The sequence below is a fragment of the Octopus sinensis genome, linkage group LG9 (genome assembly GCF_006345805.1).
Source record: "Octopus sinensis linkage group LG9, ASM634580v1, whole genome shotgun sequence".
NCBI lineage: Eukaryota > Metazoa > Mollusca > Cephalopoda > Octopoda > Octopodidae > Octopus > Octopus sinensis.
Genome location: NC_043005.1, coordinates 75,293,514 through 75,312,448, shown reverse-complemented (window position 1 = coordinate 75,312,448; position 18,935 = coordinate 75,293,514). Strand labels below are relative to the sequence as shown.

The following is an 18,935-nucleotide window of genomic DNA, read 5'->3' as shown; positions in this document are numbered from 1 at the left end:
AGAGATAATGGTGTCATTGAGACCCAAAGGTGTCAGGTAATGCTGAATAAGTGCTATAGACTGGCCAAAGTTCTAGATTCAGTAATTTTGCAATAATGGGTTCAACATTGGTTCTATGTCAGCATGTGTATATAAGAATTTTTTGTGTAATGAGATAAAAAACCAAGGCTGTGTAGATACTAGAACATTTATAGATAGAATCTATAAATGTTCTAATATCTACACAGCCTTGCTTTTTTATCTCATTACACAAAAAATTCTTACGTATGTATGTATATGTGTATATATATATATATATATATAATATATTGTATGTGTGTGTATGTATATGTAGTGTGTGCATACATGTTATGTTGCCTATGACTTACATTTATAACATATATACTTCTATGTCACTAATTATATATTAGTTTATTTCCAGCCCTTTCTTAGTAATCACTTAGATATAGCATCCACTTTTTTTGTGTTTCATTAACTTACCATGCCATCTGTTATTCTTTACAGTAACCATGTCGTTCAATATCCCGCGTGAATCAACGCGACGAATACGCCAGGTAAGCTGTGTTTTTCTCACTTATGCTGTCTTTTGAATCTAAAATTTTATAATAAGAGAATTGCCTATTGTGTGTGTGTGTGTGTGTGCAAGGAAATCTATACAACCATTGTCATAGATCGTCAATATGCACATGTATATATATAATTAAGTATGTATGTGTGTGTGTGTATATATATGTTTACATATATATATTAGTTTAAAGATCCAATGGAGGTAGAATCAACAATAAAAGTACTCCATCCGGTGAGAGCTAAATATCAATTTAAATACACAACCGAAAAAGCTATTAATATTTACATGCTTTTATGATACTTGAACAGGCATATTTATAAAATACGCCATGTATCTTAAAGCAATCTTTTGGGCTCTATTTATGCATTATATAAAAGTTTGCTTTAAGATAATAAAATAAATGCACCCTTTTAAAGCCTATCCAGACTCATGGGCCCGGTTTCCCGGTTTCAATAGCGTATGTGCTCCCCAGCTGGATGGGACGCCAGTCCATCGCAGCGTTACTCATTTTTGCCAGCTGAGTGGACTGGAGCAACATGAAATGAAGTGTTTTGCTCAAGAACACAACGCATTGCCCGGTCCAGGAATTGAAACCACAATCTTACGATCATGATGCTGACACCCTAACCACTAAGCCACGTGCCTCCACTTGCTTTAAGATACATAGCACATTTCATAAATATGGCTGTTCAACTATTATAAGAGTATGAAACAATTAGTAGCTCTTTCAGTTGTATATTTAAATTGATATATATATATTAATTATATCTTTGTATGTTATTTGTTCATTTGTTTTACATACATTTTTCTATGTTAGCATTGATTTAACAACTACATCTTGTTGAGGCATTGCTGTACAGCTGCTCCTAACCCTTATTGGTTTTCAAGTAAAGATCTTTTCATTCCACTCCCTTTTGAAATGACAATAGAGAACACTGCCCACTGCTCAGCAGTTGCAGAGTGTAAGCAGTCACACACGTGCACATACACTCACAAATGCATACACGCTTTCACATTGCTGGTACCACCAGTATAAAAAGCACCGAGTACACTTTGTAAAACGGTTGGTGTTAGGAAGGGCTTCCAGCTGTAGAAACCATGCCACAATAGACAATGGAACCCAGTGCATCCTCCAGCCTTACCAGCTCTTGTCAACCATCCAGCATGGAAAACAGATATTAAATGATTGATGATGATACATGATCTTTTAATGTCCATCTTCTGTGTTGGCACGGGCTTGAATAACAGGATCCAATGGTTCAGAGTGCTGTCTTGTTCCAGTATCTGCTTTGACATGGTTTCTATGACTGGATACTCTTCCTAACATCAGCCACTTTCCTTACTGTGCTGGGTAGTTTTTCATGGTACCAGCACGAGCGACGTTGCCATGTAGCTCACAAGATTAAGATCTCCATCAGCTGAAGGAGGCAGTTTTATGCTAGGTGATGAAAAGTTAAGAGTGTGAATGGAGGACCCAGAACAGGTTTTTGCAATACATAAATGAATGATCACACTATACAAGAATGTGTGGGAGAAATAGGTGTGGGGCTGGAAAGAGGAATAAAGATAGTGGTGATGAAGTGTAAGGATGGGTTCTGGCAGGTCAGAAGAAGAGGAAGGAATGCTGGATATAAGTCGTAAGAGTTTATGGAGAACGTGAGGGATGGTAAGAAATGGGGTAGTGATGCAAATATATTGAATAATGAACAAGTGTTGAGGTGTGAGGGATGTCTATAATAAAGTATGTTGGATGGACGGTTCGGGAGAGATGAAGACTAGAAGGTGAAGAGCAGCTGGATAAAGAGAAAGAGATGATGTTAGTGGGTAGGTTACAGGAGTGTGAAAAAAGAGGTTGAAAGTGTGTGTGTGTGTGTGTGTGTGGAGAGAGATATAGTGCATGGGAAGAGAGTGAGCTGATCATCATTTAACATCCGTTGTCCATGCTGGCATGGGTTGGATGATTTGACCAATGCTGGCAAGCATGGTGTGCTGCACCAGACTCCAATTTGATTTGGCATGGTTTCTACAACTGGATGCTGTGAATGTATGGTGATATGTGTAAATAATCAGGAAGTAGTTTAATGGAGAAGGAGAGATAATTTGGTTGCATAGAAGGGGTTAGGTGATCAATGTAAAATGTGAGTGAAGAGGGATAATGTAAGAATGAAGGGTGGAAGTCAATTGAAGTGGTCTTGGTTAGTGAGAAAGTTATTTGGTATGACAGAAAAGATGATAAAATATGTAGGTCGGTCCTCATTGTTTACAGCAGCAGAAAACTGCAGTTGGCAAGTGATGGCCAGATGAGTGATAGAGAATGAAGGGTGGAAGGAAGATTTGGCAAGGCAGTCATACACATCTGTATCAACATCACTGTCATCATTATCATCATCATATAACTTCCCTTATTCCATGTGGACATGGGTTGGATGGTTTGACATGAACTGACAAGCCAGAGGGCCACACCAAACTCCAGTGTCTGCCTTAGCATGGTTTCTACAGCTGGATGCCTTTCCTAATGTTGGCCACTTTACAAAGTGTACTGGATACTCTTTTCATGGAAGTAGTACTGGTGAGATCATCAAGACAAAACTCAACTGATTGGTGTATAGTCTCAAGGGATATGAAAGTATGATGGATACATACATACACAGATAGACACACACACACACACACACACACACACACACATACGCAAATACATGGTATTTGTACAGTTTTTCTTTGTACCAGATTAACTCTTAAGACCTGGATCAAACTAGGGCTATAGAAGAACACAGATGCCCAAAGTTCTGCATAGCTGGCCTAAACTCAAAACCATGTGATTGTGAAGCAGATTTCTTATCTACACTGCCATTCCTATGTTTACCAATACACACACACACAACTATACATACATACATTCATGCACACACATATATATTTGTGTATCTTTTTTTTTAACAATTATCAGCATTGACCCAAAATACTGAAGGAATATACATACAAATTGTTTAAATTACAAATTTTTTTTTTATGACTTTGTCAGAGAAAGGAAAGACAGCACCCATAGCTTTTTTTGCAGGGCCTCCAAGACTGCTAGGAGCAAATAGGAGAAAGGAACCATGACTAAGTGATTATCATCAGACTGAACGCCTGGTCTGAATGTTCACAAGCAGAATGGAATCCGCAGAGAGAGTCCAAGAGCCAGTCGGTGGTTTTAAATGGAGCGACAAATCAACTCTTCTATTTACAAAAAGGTACAGTCAATCTGACAGGTTTCCCTCTACCGTTTTCACTTACATGGCTTGGATGAACCTGAGACTATGCCTCAAGATACTCAAATTACCATACAGTAGGATTGAACTTGGAACAACATGATTACGAAGCAAACTTCGTAACTACACAGCCACACCCACACCTAATATGATAGGGGATTGAGATGACAAGAGAAATATGCCTTAGTGAATTTCTATTCATCCTCATACCAGCATGTTCATATGAAATTTAAAAAACTATGTTGATGATGTCTTAAAATAGAGAGCTGTAGTTGCCTTTCAGAAAAGTATTCAGAAATGTGTTGTTAGTTTTTATACAAATAATTTCAGTATTTTTTATTGATAAAAGGAAGTTAAATTAGCAGTACAAAATACATTGATACAAGTGAGAAACATGTTTTTAAGCATAGACGTGCTAATGACTATCTGTTTATTTCAATTTTATGTCAGTTTTTGGAAGAAATGCTTTTAAATAGTCTTCACATTAGCCTTGCTGAAGATGATTCGGTATCGACACCAACAAATGATCCAGACTTTCAGAGGTAAGGAAGAGTTTTGTTCATCAAGGATTTAAAGTATTGTATGTATTTGTAGATGAGTTGGATTTCATTTAAAGTTAAAATATGGGTTTGTAAAACAACATGCAACTTAATCTGTGAACTTTGCTCTGGGTTTGAAATTTGCAGCATGCATTAAGACACATGCACAAGGCCTGTAGAATGTAGAGTTTCAGATTATACATCGGGTTGGGAAGTTACGTAAGGGTCCATAGAGCTGGATCGGGACTTGTGAAACTGGGCAGGGGCCTGTACATTTGTGTAGGGAACTGTAGAGCTGAGTAGAAGCCAGTAGGGTCCCACAGAGCTGAGTAGAAGCCAGCAGGGATCTTGCAGAGCTGAGTAGCAGCCAACAGGGATTCCGCAGAGCCAAGTAGAAGCCAGTAGGGATCCCGCAGAGCCAAGTAGAAGCCAGTAGGAATCCCACAGAGCAAAGTAGAAACCAGCAGGGATCCCACAGAGCTGAGTAGAAGCCAGCAGGGATCTCGCAGAGCCGAGTAAAAGCCAGCAGGGATCCCGCAGAGCCGAGTAGAAGCCTGTAGGGACCTGAAAAGCTATGTTGGGGCTTGTAAAATCGAGTTGAAGGCTTGTAAATATCTGACAATCCTCTTACTCAAAATCGAAACTAAAAGTCCTGTATGACCTTTCTGAATTTTGTGAAGGGTTAAGAGAAACCTCAAAAGCAGTTTTGTTCCACCTTGCAAAATTTCTCTTAGAGATTCTGCTCCCATGCACACACCTACACACACACACACACTCACACACATGATTTAACATGTCAGGCATATTGCATCATGTCATCATCCGGTGTATATGAATGACAAATGTTATTGATGGTGTCTTGTATAAATATTAAAATGACTTCCACTTGTACTGAACATGTACCAGTTCTCTATTGGCTGACTGTTATGCTAATTAATGTTCATTAGCTGCTACACAGATTCTCAATCAATTACTAATGATGAATTATCAAGGAATATGTAAATAAGTCTTCATTAACAGTGTATCACAAAGTGAATTCAGTCATAAATAATAGCTTATAATAATGTTTAAAAACCCCTTATTTAAGTTGTTATTGGGACTTTCCCAGACTGTATTCATCATCATTATTTTAACATCCACTTTTCCATGCTTGCATGGGTTAGATGAAATTTGTTGAGGCAGATTTTCTATTGTCAGATGCCCTTCCTGTCCCTGACCCTTGCCCGTTTCCAAGTAAGGTAATATTTCCCTATGGCCAAATATTTTTTCTTCAAGAAAGATAAGAAATGAACAACACTGATTGCACGACGATAACACTCATTTACAACTATTGCGTAATGTCAAGACTAGGAGACAGTAACATGTGTGTGCACATGCACACACACACACACACACTCTATCACTCATATATATATCAGTAAGGAATGAAAAATTAAAAGCTTCAATTAATGTTTGTTTTGGGCAAGGATCACATAGAGACACATTGTTCTGGTTACATTTAGAACACTATGTTTATGTGTGTATCTGTGTATGTATATATATATATGTACACACACACACACACACACACACATGCGTATATAGTTTCAGTTTCTGTCTACCAAATCCACTCACATGGCTTTGGCTGGCTCAGGGCTATATAGAAATATAGAAGGCACTTACTCATGGTGCAATGCAGTGGGCCGAACCTGAAACAATGTAACTAGGAAGTAAACTTTTTATGACACAACCATAGTTGCCTACACCTATATTGATAATTTTTTTTCATTTAAAAATGCAGCATGCATTTGGGTCTGAGGCTGAAGCAAAATTGTTATGAAAACAAAGGGCTACATATTCTTTTCTACTCTAGGCACATGGCCCGAAATTTTTGGGGAGGGAGCCAGTCAATTAGATCAACCACAGTACATAACTGGTACTTAATTTATCAACCCTGAAAGGATGAAAAGCAAAGTCGACCTTGGCAGAATTTGAACTCAGACAGACGAAATACTGCTAAGCATTTCGCCCGGCGTGCTAATGTTTCTGCCAGCTCAACACCTTCAATGGGCTACATATTATCTATCTCTGTGGCTGCTACATGTGTATTTATGTGATGTAAAACAATTCCTTTTAATATTCTTAAGCAAGTCTTTAATAGCATCTCTGAAATAGTATGACAAATAATTGAGGATCTTATAAATTTAAGATGATAGATAAAATGTAATTTCTAATCACTTGCTGTGTAATTCTTATTATTGGTATACTTTTTCTCCTCTGTCGGCAGTAAATCTCAATTTAACTTTTACACTTTAGAAACCAGGCACTGAATTTCATTTTGCTGTCTTACATTCATTTTCATATACCAGTCCTTGTGGAATGACTTTCATTACTTGATGTCTGTCTTGCTGCTGAATACATAATTGTAAAGAAGGAGTGAAATGTATTGTAAGTTCAGCAGTGAAGTAAGATGTTATGTTGTTAGTCATTTAATCCGGGTCAGATCTGATTAAGCGAATCCAGAAAACTGATTAAGCAAATCTAGGTCAGACCTGATCGATGGTTTTAAGTCATGACTATCACATCATTTTTCTTAAGGCAGCGTGACTTGGAAGTCATTATTCAAACATGTTCTCCTTTTTAAAGACAGTAGAGTGTAATATGAGGGAGATTTCACTGCTATTTCATGCAAGTTGAACCTCCATCTAGAGCAGTGGTTCTCAACCAGGATCCACTTAAAATTTTGTTAAAATTCATCTGCAATAAACTCATTCTTTGCCGATGACGTAACACAATGTCTGAGGTATGTTTAAACAGATAACTTGATTGGTAATCTAGTACTACCAAATTACTAAATTATTCAGTCTAGTGTGAGGCTTTCTTTATCATCATACCATATTCATGTTTTGTGATTTTGAATTGACTTTGTGATTAAATTTATTTTTTACTTGAAATATTCATTAAAGAAAATTTAAAAAATTCAATTTTGTATTTATTGTAAATGAAATTCAATGTATGGGTTTGTGACATTCAAATGTTTATTAGTACTTAGAATCATAGAGAAAAATTTTTAAAGTTATACTTTTAAAAAACTTCTTTTATCCATCCTCTCTCTCTCTTAAATCATTTCTACTGTTTGACAGTAGCTTGCAGGTGCTCCTCTCAATTTTTAAGTGCACTGAGCAACAGTGAAATATTTTCTACCCAGGGAAGAATCCACTGAATTCCAGGTTTTCTGCTCATGGGGGGATTCTCTCTCGGAACTGCTTAATAATGACACATTAATTATACAATTTTTACATTGCTTCCCCAACGATCCAATGTATTTCTGCACAATACCTATTTACAACTTGGTGACCACTGACCACTTTTTTGCTGTTCGCACAATATAGACCAATGGTGGGATATCAATTGTCTTGGTTGACAGCATTTAACTCTGAAAAAATCAGAAGGGCATATCATAATTATTTTAGTTTCTACCGAAAGAAAATGGTTGCAAAAAAAAAAAAGAATATAAAAAAAGAACAAAAAAAATCATACTATCAAGTTTAAAATTTCATATAATTTTTATTTGTTCTTCCCAAAAATCGTTAATGTTTGTATATACATAATTACTGCTTTGCATTTGGATAGCCTTTACAGAAAGAACATATTTCTAGTGTTCTTTCAATTTTCTGTTTCCAGCATCAATATGCCACTGAATCCATCTTCTCAAGATCAGTCTGCTGCAAGCCCAAACTCAGAGGTATGATTGTGTGGGGATTTAGAAATAAAGGAAAAAGTCAGATGGCTTTCTTTTTCCTTGATTCTTTCCTCATTCCCATTCGTAAGGCTGCAGCTAATTTTTTTTCTCTGTGCATTTGTTGTAGTTTTATGAAAAATTTAAAGCTACAACTCTATTCCCAAAATTTTATCATTGGTTGTCATTCATCATCCATTTCATTTCAAGTAAACAATAGCAAAAGAATCAGTCACTGGTCTTCAAACAATTCCATAAATATATTATATAAGTTAAAAGTTTGTATGCACTTGATTTTTATTAAAGTTTTTTTTTTTTCAATATCCTTTAAAGAAATATTATAAGCTTCAAACTTATGAACTATCACACTTCAGGTTTTGCATTTAAAGAAAAAATATTCATAAATTCAAAAATCTTTTTTATTATTTGAATTCTTTAGGCATTTTGCTACCAAAATTTCTGTTGAAAGGCACCGTTTTTGTTTCAAATAATATGAAAAAATAATGAAGAACGAAGAATTTAGTAATATAACTTTGTCTTTATTAAGTTGGTGTTTGGACTACAAATTAGCAGGAAGTTTTAATGAAAGACTTTAATTTAGACAATTTTCAACAGGGAGTTTGTATCACAGGACCAAGGGTGATTTCAGGAAAGTTAATTTCAAAAGGGTTAAAATAAACATCTTTTTTACTTTGATTACAGCCCAGCTCTTTTCTGTTATTTCTTTATCAATCAGAACATCTGCTGCAGAACTCATCTTTCTCCTTTTCCAAATAATCCTCTCATTAAGAAATTGTCTTTTGGGTTGTTCCATTGTAAATAACATTTCAACAAAATGCATACCAACCAAAATGATCTGTCTGATGGGCACAGTTTATTTGAACACCTTATATTTGAGAGATGTGTGTGTAAGCTGCTTAGATTTAATGAGATATAATCTGAAGAATTATTAAAATTCCGCATTTTTGTTTTTGGTTTGTAATTTTCTTGATGTGGACTCATGTGTTGAAGCTGATTTTATTGTTTCTTGTGGGTGTCATTATACCAATAATAAACACAGGCACTGAATCTATTTCACTTCTTTTATTGTTATTACTGGTCAGTTGGTAAACCAATTAACTAATCAGTTATTTGATGAATCATTCAGGCATGGATAAGGATGTGAATGACAACAAATAGACTGACTAATCTAGTTGATTCATTGATTGACCAAACGGTTAATCAAGCAGTTGATTAGTTAATTGGTTAAATGGTTATCCAATTGACTAATAATGATAATAATCCTTTCTACTAAAGGCACAAGGCCTGAAATTTGTGGGGAGGGGACTAGTTGATGACATCGACCCCAGTGTTTCATGGGTGCTTAATTTATTGACCCCCCAAAAGGAGGAAAAGAAAAGTCGGCCTCAGCAGAATTATAAGTCAGAATGTACCAACAAGCAAAATACTGCTGAGCATTTTGTCCAGTTTGCTAACGGTTCTGCTAGCATGCCACCTTAATAATAATAATGGTTTCAAATTTTGGCACAAGGGCAGCAATTTTGATGTAGGGGATGAATCAATTACATCGACCCAGTGTTCAACTGGTACTTATTTTATTGACCCCGAAAGGATGAAAGGTAAATTTGACCTTGGCGAAATTTGAACTCTGGCCAAAATACCACTAAGTGCAGGAGTGGCTGTGTGGTAAGTAGCTTGCTTACCAACCACATGGTTCTGGGTTCAGTCCCACTGCGCAGGAGAGGCTGTGTGGTAAGTAGCTTGCTTACCAATCACATGGTTCTGGGTTCAGTCCCACTGCATGGCACCTTGGGCAAGTGTCTTCTACTATAGCCTCAGGCCGACCAAAGCCTTGTGAGTGGATTTGGTAAACTGAAAGAAGCCCATCATATATATGTATATGTGTGTGTTTGTATGTGTCCCCCAACATCGCTTGACAACTGATGCTGGTGTGTTTGCGTCCCCGTAACTTAGTGGTTCAACAAAAGAGACCAATAGAATAAGTACTAGGCTTACAAAGAATAAGTCCTGGGGTCAATTTGCTTGACTAAAGGCGGTGCTCCAGCATGGCCAAATAAAAGAGTAAAAAGTAAGTATTTTATCTGGTGCTTGCTGCCATAATAATAAAAGAAGTGAAATGGAACCAATTTGTGTGTGCATGTTTATTAATTGTTAAAATTCTAATTTCTGTTAAAAGCTTACAACTCTAAAAACCCTGCTGTCTCCAGCAGAAAAAAAACTTTTGCTTTATCCTTACTTGTGACAACCTTCATGAGCAACACCTTCTGCTTCATATTTGATATGTTTCATTTCTGTGTCTTCTTAAACACTGCATCCTTAGAATTCTTATCTGCATGTGAACCTGATTACATGCAAAATTAATTTCATACATTAACCCTTCAGTGTTCAGATTAATCCGTCAAATATAATGCTTATTTGTTCGCATAATTTTGAATTATTTCAGGTTCAAGTGTGGTGACCACAATATTTGCTTCTAACTTCAATTTTTTTTACATACAGATTTGAAATTTTGTCAGTGGGTGCTTATATACCAGTGGTTTATAGTTATGTAATTTTAACTGATCTTTCTGATAAAATTTGACTTTTATGAGCAGGTAAATTTAATTAACAGGTGTAAAAGCAATAACATTATGGACAAACACTAAAATTACAATCGTTAATGCAGCTTACCTGTTTGATTTGGTACTAAAACTATCCCAGGTGTGAACTGCCAATAATTTTGCCAATTTTCAATATGAGGTACATTAATTTGAATTAATTAAAATACAGATATAATCAGTACAAAATTTTATTCTTTTTCTATATTTCATTCAAACATTTTCATTGAAAATATAGTACAAATCTCTTTTACTAGTCAATAAACCATTGGCTATGTACTCTTATACAATTTAATGAATACATTTACATAACAGAATGCATCTAATAAAAAAAAGCTCATTAACAGGTAATACAAAGGTGAATACTGTTGTGTGACATACGGAAAATTAATATGTATCTTTCACTTTCACGTATTATTTGTAATAAAATGAAAGGAATATATGAAAGTATTACAATCAAACAACCAAATATAGTTATGCCCTATTTCTATCATGAAACTGTCCAATGCACCCTTTATACCAGGGCACTTTGCAAAACGAATACATATATGATGTCGCGACCTGATATCCTTTTGCAATTTTCCTTTTTTGCAGCAAACACAGTCTGCAAACTTTTTCCGTTCCATTTATTTTTCCCACTTTATGGAAGTCAATATTTTCTCTGTTGACATCAACCTCAGTTAATTTTGATTTTCTCCCAGTTCTGTGCTTTCTGGAAGAGATGCCCTCACATAACTGAGATGTGATGTCAACCCAAAATTTCAAATGGTCATAGTCCTTTAGTGGTGGAGGTATCTTGTGGCTTTTTATATAAACAATATATGAATTAACTATAGTTGTTAGACATAATACTGGAGTTATGTGGATCACCATACCTTATATCAAACTCCAGTAGTTCCACAGTCGAGGAAATTGCTTGACACCAAACATAATGTTTATAGTAAAAAAAAAAACCTCAGATTTCTGCAGTATTAGTTGACTACCATAGTGGATCAGGTCTTCTACAAATAGAAATTATCTGTTGAACATATTTATTTGTTTCTTCTGCAACTGTTTCAAAAGAACTTTTCACTAAAAAATGAAAATAAATAGTCCATTGGTTGAGCACTACGAAGTAGACTGTGTTGTTGACCAGTCTTTTTTGTGAAATCGGGAATTGTGGTTGATGTAGTAATCTTCAACCATATTGCTGTAACGTTTTCAATATTATTTTCATCATTTTCTTTATCAAAATCTTACTCATGCGAAGAAGATTCATAAATATCAGCTTCATCCAAAGGCAAATCACTTGTTTTCGTTTATATTTTGTACAGCATCATCATCAGTAAAACCTTCAAAGTTGGAATCATTACTTTCTAATGCCAAATCATTAAAAACTAATATTTTCACTTCTCTTCAAATATAGGAAAAAACAAAAAGTCTCAAAAATTTCATGGTATTTTTACTTGAATAAAAGCAGGAAAAGCTTTATCTCATATCTCGAAGCTACGAGAATCCAGTAACGTGATTTGTTTTTTTTTTTAGCGATTTCATTGAGGAATCAGATACAACTGGATTTGGCCGATTCAAACAAATAACAGGGAATTTTGGGCTGGTTTTGGCTGGTCTGAACACTAAAGGGTTAACATGAGATTGCACATTTGTAGAGAAATGGTAGAGTTGATTGTGTTGGCTATTCACTCTTTCTGGTACAAGGCTGTTACTTATTTTTATCCGTTCTAGAAGGATGGGGAAACAAGTTCATTCTCTATGAGGCTTCAATGCAGAATTGATAGATACACTATTTAAAGACAGTTGGTCAGACACACTAATGTTTGTTTATACAGCTCTGTCTGTTGGAAATCTGAGAATAAGATAATTTGAGGCTAGGCCCTAAATCAAATTTGTATGATTACCTGATTAGGTAAAATTGTGCATGAAGCCTGTGAACCTTGATCTGGTTTCAAACAAATGTATATCATTTCTATTTTGTGTAGAATTTAACACTTTTTAGTATATTTGTTACAAAGCATATGTACAAATGATATGAACATAACCTATAAAAAAACTTTAATTTTGGTGACTGCTTAAAAACTTACATTTTTAAAAATAAATGAATTGGTTGACTGACCTTTTGCATTTTAAAATGAGAATAACTTTGTGTTTCTCTCTACAAAGTTGAGCTATTCTTGCTGTTTTCCTAGATTACCATAGGCTGACATTTACCAACCTTCCTTGCCCTTTCTGCTAGTTTTACAATAGAGTAGTTGATACAGTTTCCAAATGTTGGAAAACCTGCTTCTGTTGTGGTTTGTCAGTAATTCAAAACTGCTGTTACTGATACTGTGAAGGCACGTGGCCTAGTAGTTATGGTGTTGCACTTATGACTGCTAAATCGCAGGCTTGATTCCTGGACTGGGTGGTATTTATTGTGTTCTTGAGTAAAATGCTTCATTTCATGTTGCACCAACCCACTCAGTTGTAAATAGGTAGCCCTGTTGAGGAATAGTCTTCTTATCAAGGGGAATGTTGGTCTGCTCACCTAGCCAGTGGGAGTGGCCTCCTTCAAAGGCTAACATAATGCAAAGTACATTGTGACCAGTGATATATAACAACAGTCAATAGCCTGGTCAATACCATGATGCTGTGATTACTACTAATACTACTACTTTTGAAAGACCTCTAATCATCATCATCATCGTTTAATGTCCGTTTTCCATGCTAGCATGGGTTGGACGGTTCAACCGGGGTCTGGGAAGCCAGGAGCCTGCACCAGCCTCCAGTCTGATCTGGCAATGTTTCTACACCTGGATGCCTTTCCTAACGCCAACCACTCCTTGAGTGTAGTGGGTGCTTTTTAGGTGCCACCGGCACAGATGCCAGTCAAGGCGGTGCTGGCACCAGCCACGTACGGAGGGTGCTTCTTACGTGCCACCGGCACAGGTATCACAACTACAATTTCCATTTGATATTTATTTTGATGTTGATGTACTTGACTCAATAGGTCTCCTCAAGCACAGCAGGTCACCCATAAAATTGATTTATTTTCAGTAATTTGTTATTGTTCCTCAATCTTGTTTCAATTTTCTTTTGAAACTATCTGAGAAAAGTATGAGAATCATGCATTCTCATTGTCCTGTCATTCTGAGGCCTTGTTCCTAGATGCACATCAGTTTACCTTGGAACAAGATAAACCTGTATATCTAGAAAGAGAGGGTAACAGAATGGCAGATACAATAGATTACTGAGTCAAGTACTGTGAAGTGTCTGTATTCAAACCTTAATTATTTTTACTCCTGTTGATCCCTCTAGTCAAAATAAGAACCAATACCGATTATGTACAGAATCCCTCTTCTATGAATATTATGAGTTAAAGCAGTGAAGACGGTAGGGGACCAGATTGAATGCCTTTCAATGTACGATTTTGTTCCTTTACATTTTATGTTTAGATTCTGCTTGTATTGTCGGCTTTGCTTTTCATCCCTCTGATGTGTTCAGTTAGAATATATCATAGCAGGTAGAGTGTTTGGATCAATTCAATTACTTAGATCTTGTCCTACAAGTTTCGGCACCCTGTGTTAATGTAGGGAGGGGGAAAAAAATCCAATGTTTTCAGGTTTATATGTACTTTAGCAGTAGGGTTTACTTGTTGTTTACTACTTGATCTTTCTGCCAAGTGGTGAGGCAACTCATCTTTAGAAGAGTTTGCTCTGTTGCAGACATTTGGACCAGTTTTTTCTCAGTAAAGAAGCTATGAGATTCTCTCTCCTTTTATCTCAGCAGTTTTGAGGGCCTTGCAAAAATAATCAAGGGTGCTACATTTCATCACGTTTGCCTTCCCCTTAATGGGAAACATTTTTGCCCACACATAGGGTGATTTTTATCTTTAGTCTATCTTCATTATCATCATTGTTATGTTTTTTTCTTTTTGTTATTCACATGACAAACCTAATCTACATCCTGGTTTTGATTTACAATGAAAGCCACCTTATGTAAACTTTTTATTTCATTGCAAAACAGTGATTTTTTAAAAAATAACTATCAAACTTTATTTGTATCAATAACATTGACAAAAATCAGTTTGATTTAAACTTTAAGCCAAATTGATCACCATACACGATAATGACTCTACCCTAAAAAGTGAACATTTTTTGTTTGAAATTAATCATATTTGCTGGTATTATCTAAATTTACATTTGTCTTTCAAACACTTTTTTTCCTTCAAAATTTCAGTAATAAAGTGTTAGTTTATAATATCTTTAAGACAGATATTCACTCATGTGTATCCAAAGTTTTGACTAATGCTAAATATATTTCACACTCTCTCATAGTGTCACTGATCAGTTTATAGATGACTTGGCAAATATTTCTTTACATTTTATATTATACAAGACTTGATATTAAACCAACGTGAATATTATGGCGTGTGTGTGTATGTTTAAATCACTGTTATAACTCTTCTACAATGTAGTTGTTATAGATGTTTATGTCTTCATTATAATATTCATTATAATTCATTATGTATTCATTATAATTTAATTTTCCACTTATCTCCCCCACCTGTGATGGGCAGTGATGTAGTGAAAGGTGCAAGCATGGTAGTGCAGCTACAAAACTTCTCAATTACATGGTTTGGGTTCAGTCTGCTTCTGTGGAACCTTGGACAATGCCAATACAAACACACACACACACACTGACAGGTCTTTTTTTATTTCCATCTACCAAAACCACTTGCAAGGCATTGCTTGGCCTGGGGATATAGCAGAAGACGTGTGCCAAGCAGTGGGAGTGAACCCCAAATCACATAATTGTGGAGCAAACTAATCATCATATATATATTTATGTGTGTGTGTGAAGGCACATGGCTCAGTGGTTAGAGCGTCAAGCTTACAATCGTGAGGTTGTGAGTTCGAATCCTGGAACTTGATGCATGTTGTGTTCTTGAGCAAGACACTTTATTTCACGTTGCCCCAGTTCACTCAGCTGTAGAAATGAGTTGTGACGTCACAGGTGCCAAGCTGTATCGGCCTTTGCCTTTCCCTTCGATAACATCGGTGGCGTGGAGAGGGGAGGCTGGTATGCATGGGCGACTGCTGGTCTTACATAACTATAAGAGAGTAACCACTATGTGGTCGACTCTAGCACTAAAAATAGATCCGCTAGCGGATCTATTTTTAGTGCTAGAGTTGACCACATAGTGGTTACTCTCTTATATTTATGTATATGTATATATATATATATATATATATATATATCTATATATATATTCTCACTATATTTCTTAACTGGCTCTAGCTTTTACACTGCTATATATCTATTATATCAATTTATAGCATATATTAATTGAAACATTTTGTCTACATAAGTATTTAGCATAGGATGTTAATTTTATTTAGGTTTATATTTTAACCAGTTGGTTTTAAATGATAAACTTATACTTTGTCTTCCATTGCAAAGCAAATTTCGAATCAGCCTTTGGCATTCATCCATTTTTTTATCTGCCTTCTTTGTTTTCCTCTCCATCAGCAGTATGACTGTTACCATGAATTCAACACTGTGTTAGATCTATTGTTTTCTCAAGAAGCAGTATTTGTGAACCTTAAATTGACTGACTGATATTGTTTTGCTTGTGTGGTTCTTTTAAATCTTTTGTTACCATATTTCCATTGAAATGCACTGCCTTTGTTTTAATTAATTTTGAAGCTAAAGAAAAATTTAGTAAAATAACTTTATTAAGATGGTATTATGGACACAAATTAATTTGAAATTTTGATGGAAGGTTTTAATTTAGATCACTTCAAAATAAGAAGTTTGTATTGTATAACCAAGAGCAGTATCAGGTGAGTTGATCGCAATAGGGTTAATTAAAAAAGGTTTCAATGTGATTCTGTCTGACCAAGAACTACATTTGCATCTAATCTTTTGAATTGGAAGCTTCCAGTTAGGTCTCGTCATTACTGTGTGTGCCGATGGAACCCTTTCAGATGCACACTCTCTCAACTCTGAAGTGCTCAATGGATTCAGTATTGTCTACTACACTCTCCCTCCTGTACACCAATGACCTTTCACCATCTTAAACAATTCCCACTTCCTATGCAGATGATATCCTTCTTTCTTTCACCTTCTGTACTCAAGCATCATCTATTTGCAATGTAGGCATCTCACTCTAAACCTGCAATAATTTCATGAATAGAACCTACAAAAACATTCTCCAGTGTTGTTATATCCAGGTTTGACTCCTTTTGACAGCATGAATATATCCTCATTGCACATTTCAAGGACCCCTTCTTGTACTTCATCCCCAAATATGAAGAACATGCTGCTAGAACCTTTAAAGTCACTGTAACTGCTAGTCCTCTCCATTAATGATAATTTCTCCAGATGATGTCACATCCTCAACATGGCAAAAATTGGCAGAAAACACTTCAGCTTTCAACAGTCACTCTGATTCTATGCAAAGCTCTTTGTCCAGAGTATGACTTTAAACTGCATCCCATAGTGGAGCGCCAATTTGGGATGCAGTTTAAAGTCATACTCTGGAAAAAATTATTGTTTATTCAAAGTTATGTTTCTTATTAAATTGTAATTTTTTTTTCCGCCTGATTAACTTAACTGACCATTGACACATGTGTTTGATGTACAGAGTACTCCACATTTGATTCTGTATGTAAACAACCTCCTAGAAGTATGAACACAATAGTTGACATATGACCTATGTTATTACTTGATCTATCATAGAGAAAAGGCCAACCATCTGATTACCTTGAGTACCTGATGTAAACCACAAGATATACTATTTCAGACCTTGTTCTCTCTCTATCTAGAGTGCCAACTAGTGAATCTTGCAGTAATACCCAGGGTGGGCTTGGTCAGCGTAACAATAGTTCTAGTTTTTTGCTTTAATCTCACTAAAAATATAACAGAGCAAACCTTGGAGCTGCAGTGGAAGTCACTAAATCATTGGAAAGGTCAAAAATAGCAACAAAATAACTTTTACTAACAAACAAGTGATTGTTTAACTCGCACGTTAACTCTTTAGTGTTCAGATTACTCTGTCAGATGAAAACCTTATTTATACATATTGTTTGCAATTAATCATGCAGTATCATGTAGCTTCAAAATTTCAATGATGTGATTGTTTATTTTTAGAATGGGGTTGTAGGTGTGACATGTTATATCTGGCCAGTTTGAACATAAAACAGTGAAAATATTTGGGCCAGATATGGCTATTTTAAATGCTAAAGGATTAAACAAAAGATTGACTAGTTAGCTCATTAGATATTTAACCAATTGACTAACAATAAAGAAGTGGAATTGAACCAGTGCATGTGTTATTATTAGCATAATGACTCTCCCAAGACAATAAAAATTTATTTCAACACACAAATTCACATCAAGAATCTTGCAAAGCAAATACAAAATTAAGAAAAAGGTGACAACTATTGTAAAATCTTTTTACCCTTTAACATTTAAACTGGCCATATCCAGCCCAAATATGCTACTTATTTTATGTTCTAACTAGCCAAATCCAGCCAATCAAACCTACCCTTCAATACCATTCTAAAAATATACTATCGCATCATCAAAATTTCAAAGCTACGAGATAAAGCATGATTAATTAAAAATAATGTGAATGTAAAAATGTCACATTTGACAGAATAAATTGAATGCTAAAGGGTTAAATTTAATTAACCAGAGAACATTGTATGTATATTAATAATTGTGGAAATTTACAATGAAAAGTTTTAAAAGGTGTTCCTCAAGTATAACCTATTATTTTTCCCTACCTCTCTCTTGTATTTATTTGATAGATTTTGCTATTTTCCATTTGATACGTGTGTTCAGCCTATCTTTCATTCTACCAAACTCTTATGTTTCTACTTATTCATGTTTTACCTCTTAAACCTGAACTAAACATTTAAAAAAACTTAATAATATAGGCGCAGGAGTGGCTGTGTGGTAAGTAGATTGCTAACCAACCACATGGTTCCGGGTTCACTCCCACTGCGTGGCATCTTGGGCAAGTGTCTCCTGCTATAGCCCCGGGCCAACCAATGCCTTGTGAGTGGATTTGGTAGACGGAAACTGAAAGAAGCCTGTCGTATATATGTATGTATATATATATATATATATATATATGTGTGTTTGTGTGTCTGTGTTTGTCCCCCTAGCATTGCTTGACAACCGATGCTGGTGTGTTTACGTCCCCGTCACTTAGTAGTTCGGCAGAAGAGACCAATAGAATAAGTACTGGGCTTA

The 18,935-nt window shown here is 35.5% G+C and overlaps 1 protein-coding gene across 2 annotated transcripts in view; it reads left to right on the top strand.

Moving 5' to 3' along the window:
* The window catches only part of LOC115215653 (E3 ubiquitin-protein ligase RNF126), a 58,904-nt gene that overhangs the window by 20,991 nt on the left and 18,978 nt on the right, over positions 1–18,935 (top strand). The window contains exons 3-6 of one of the 2 annotated variants that reach the window (XM_036506038.1): positions 505–554; positions 3,630–3,804; positions 4,273–4,364; positions 8,025–8,085. In XM_036506038.1, coding sequence (XP_036361931.1) covers positions 3,769–3,804; positions 4,273–4,364; positions 8,025–8,085 — 189 coding nt within the window. In that variant the 5' untranslated portion in view covers positions 505–554; positions 3,630–3,768. The remainder of the gene's footprint in view (positions 1–504; positions 555–3,629; positions 3,805–4,272; positions 4,365–8,024; positions 8,086–18,935) is intronic. The other variant, XM_029784910.2, reaches the window with a different exon arrangement.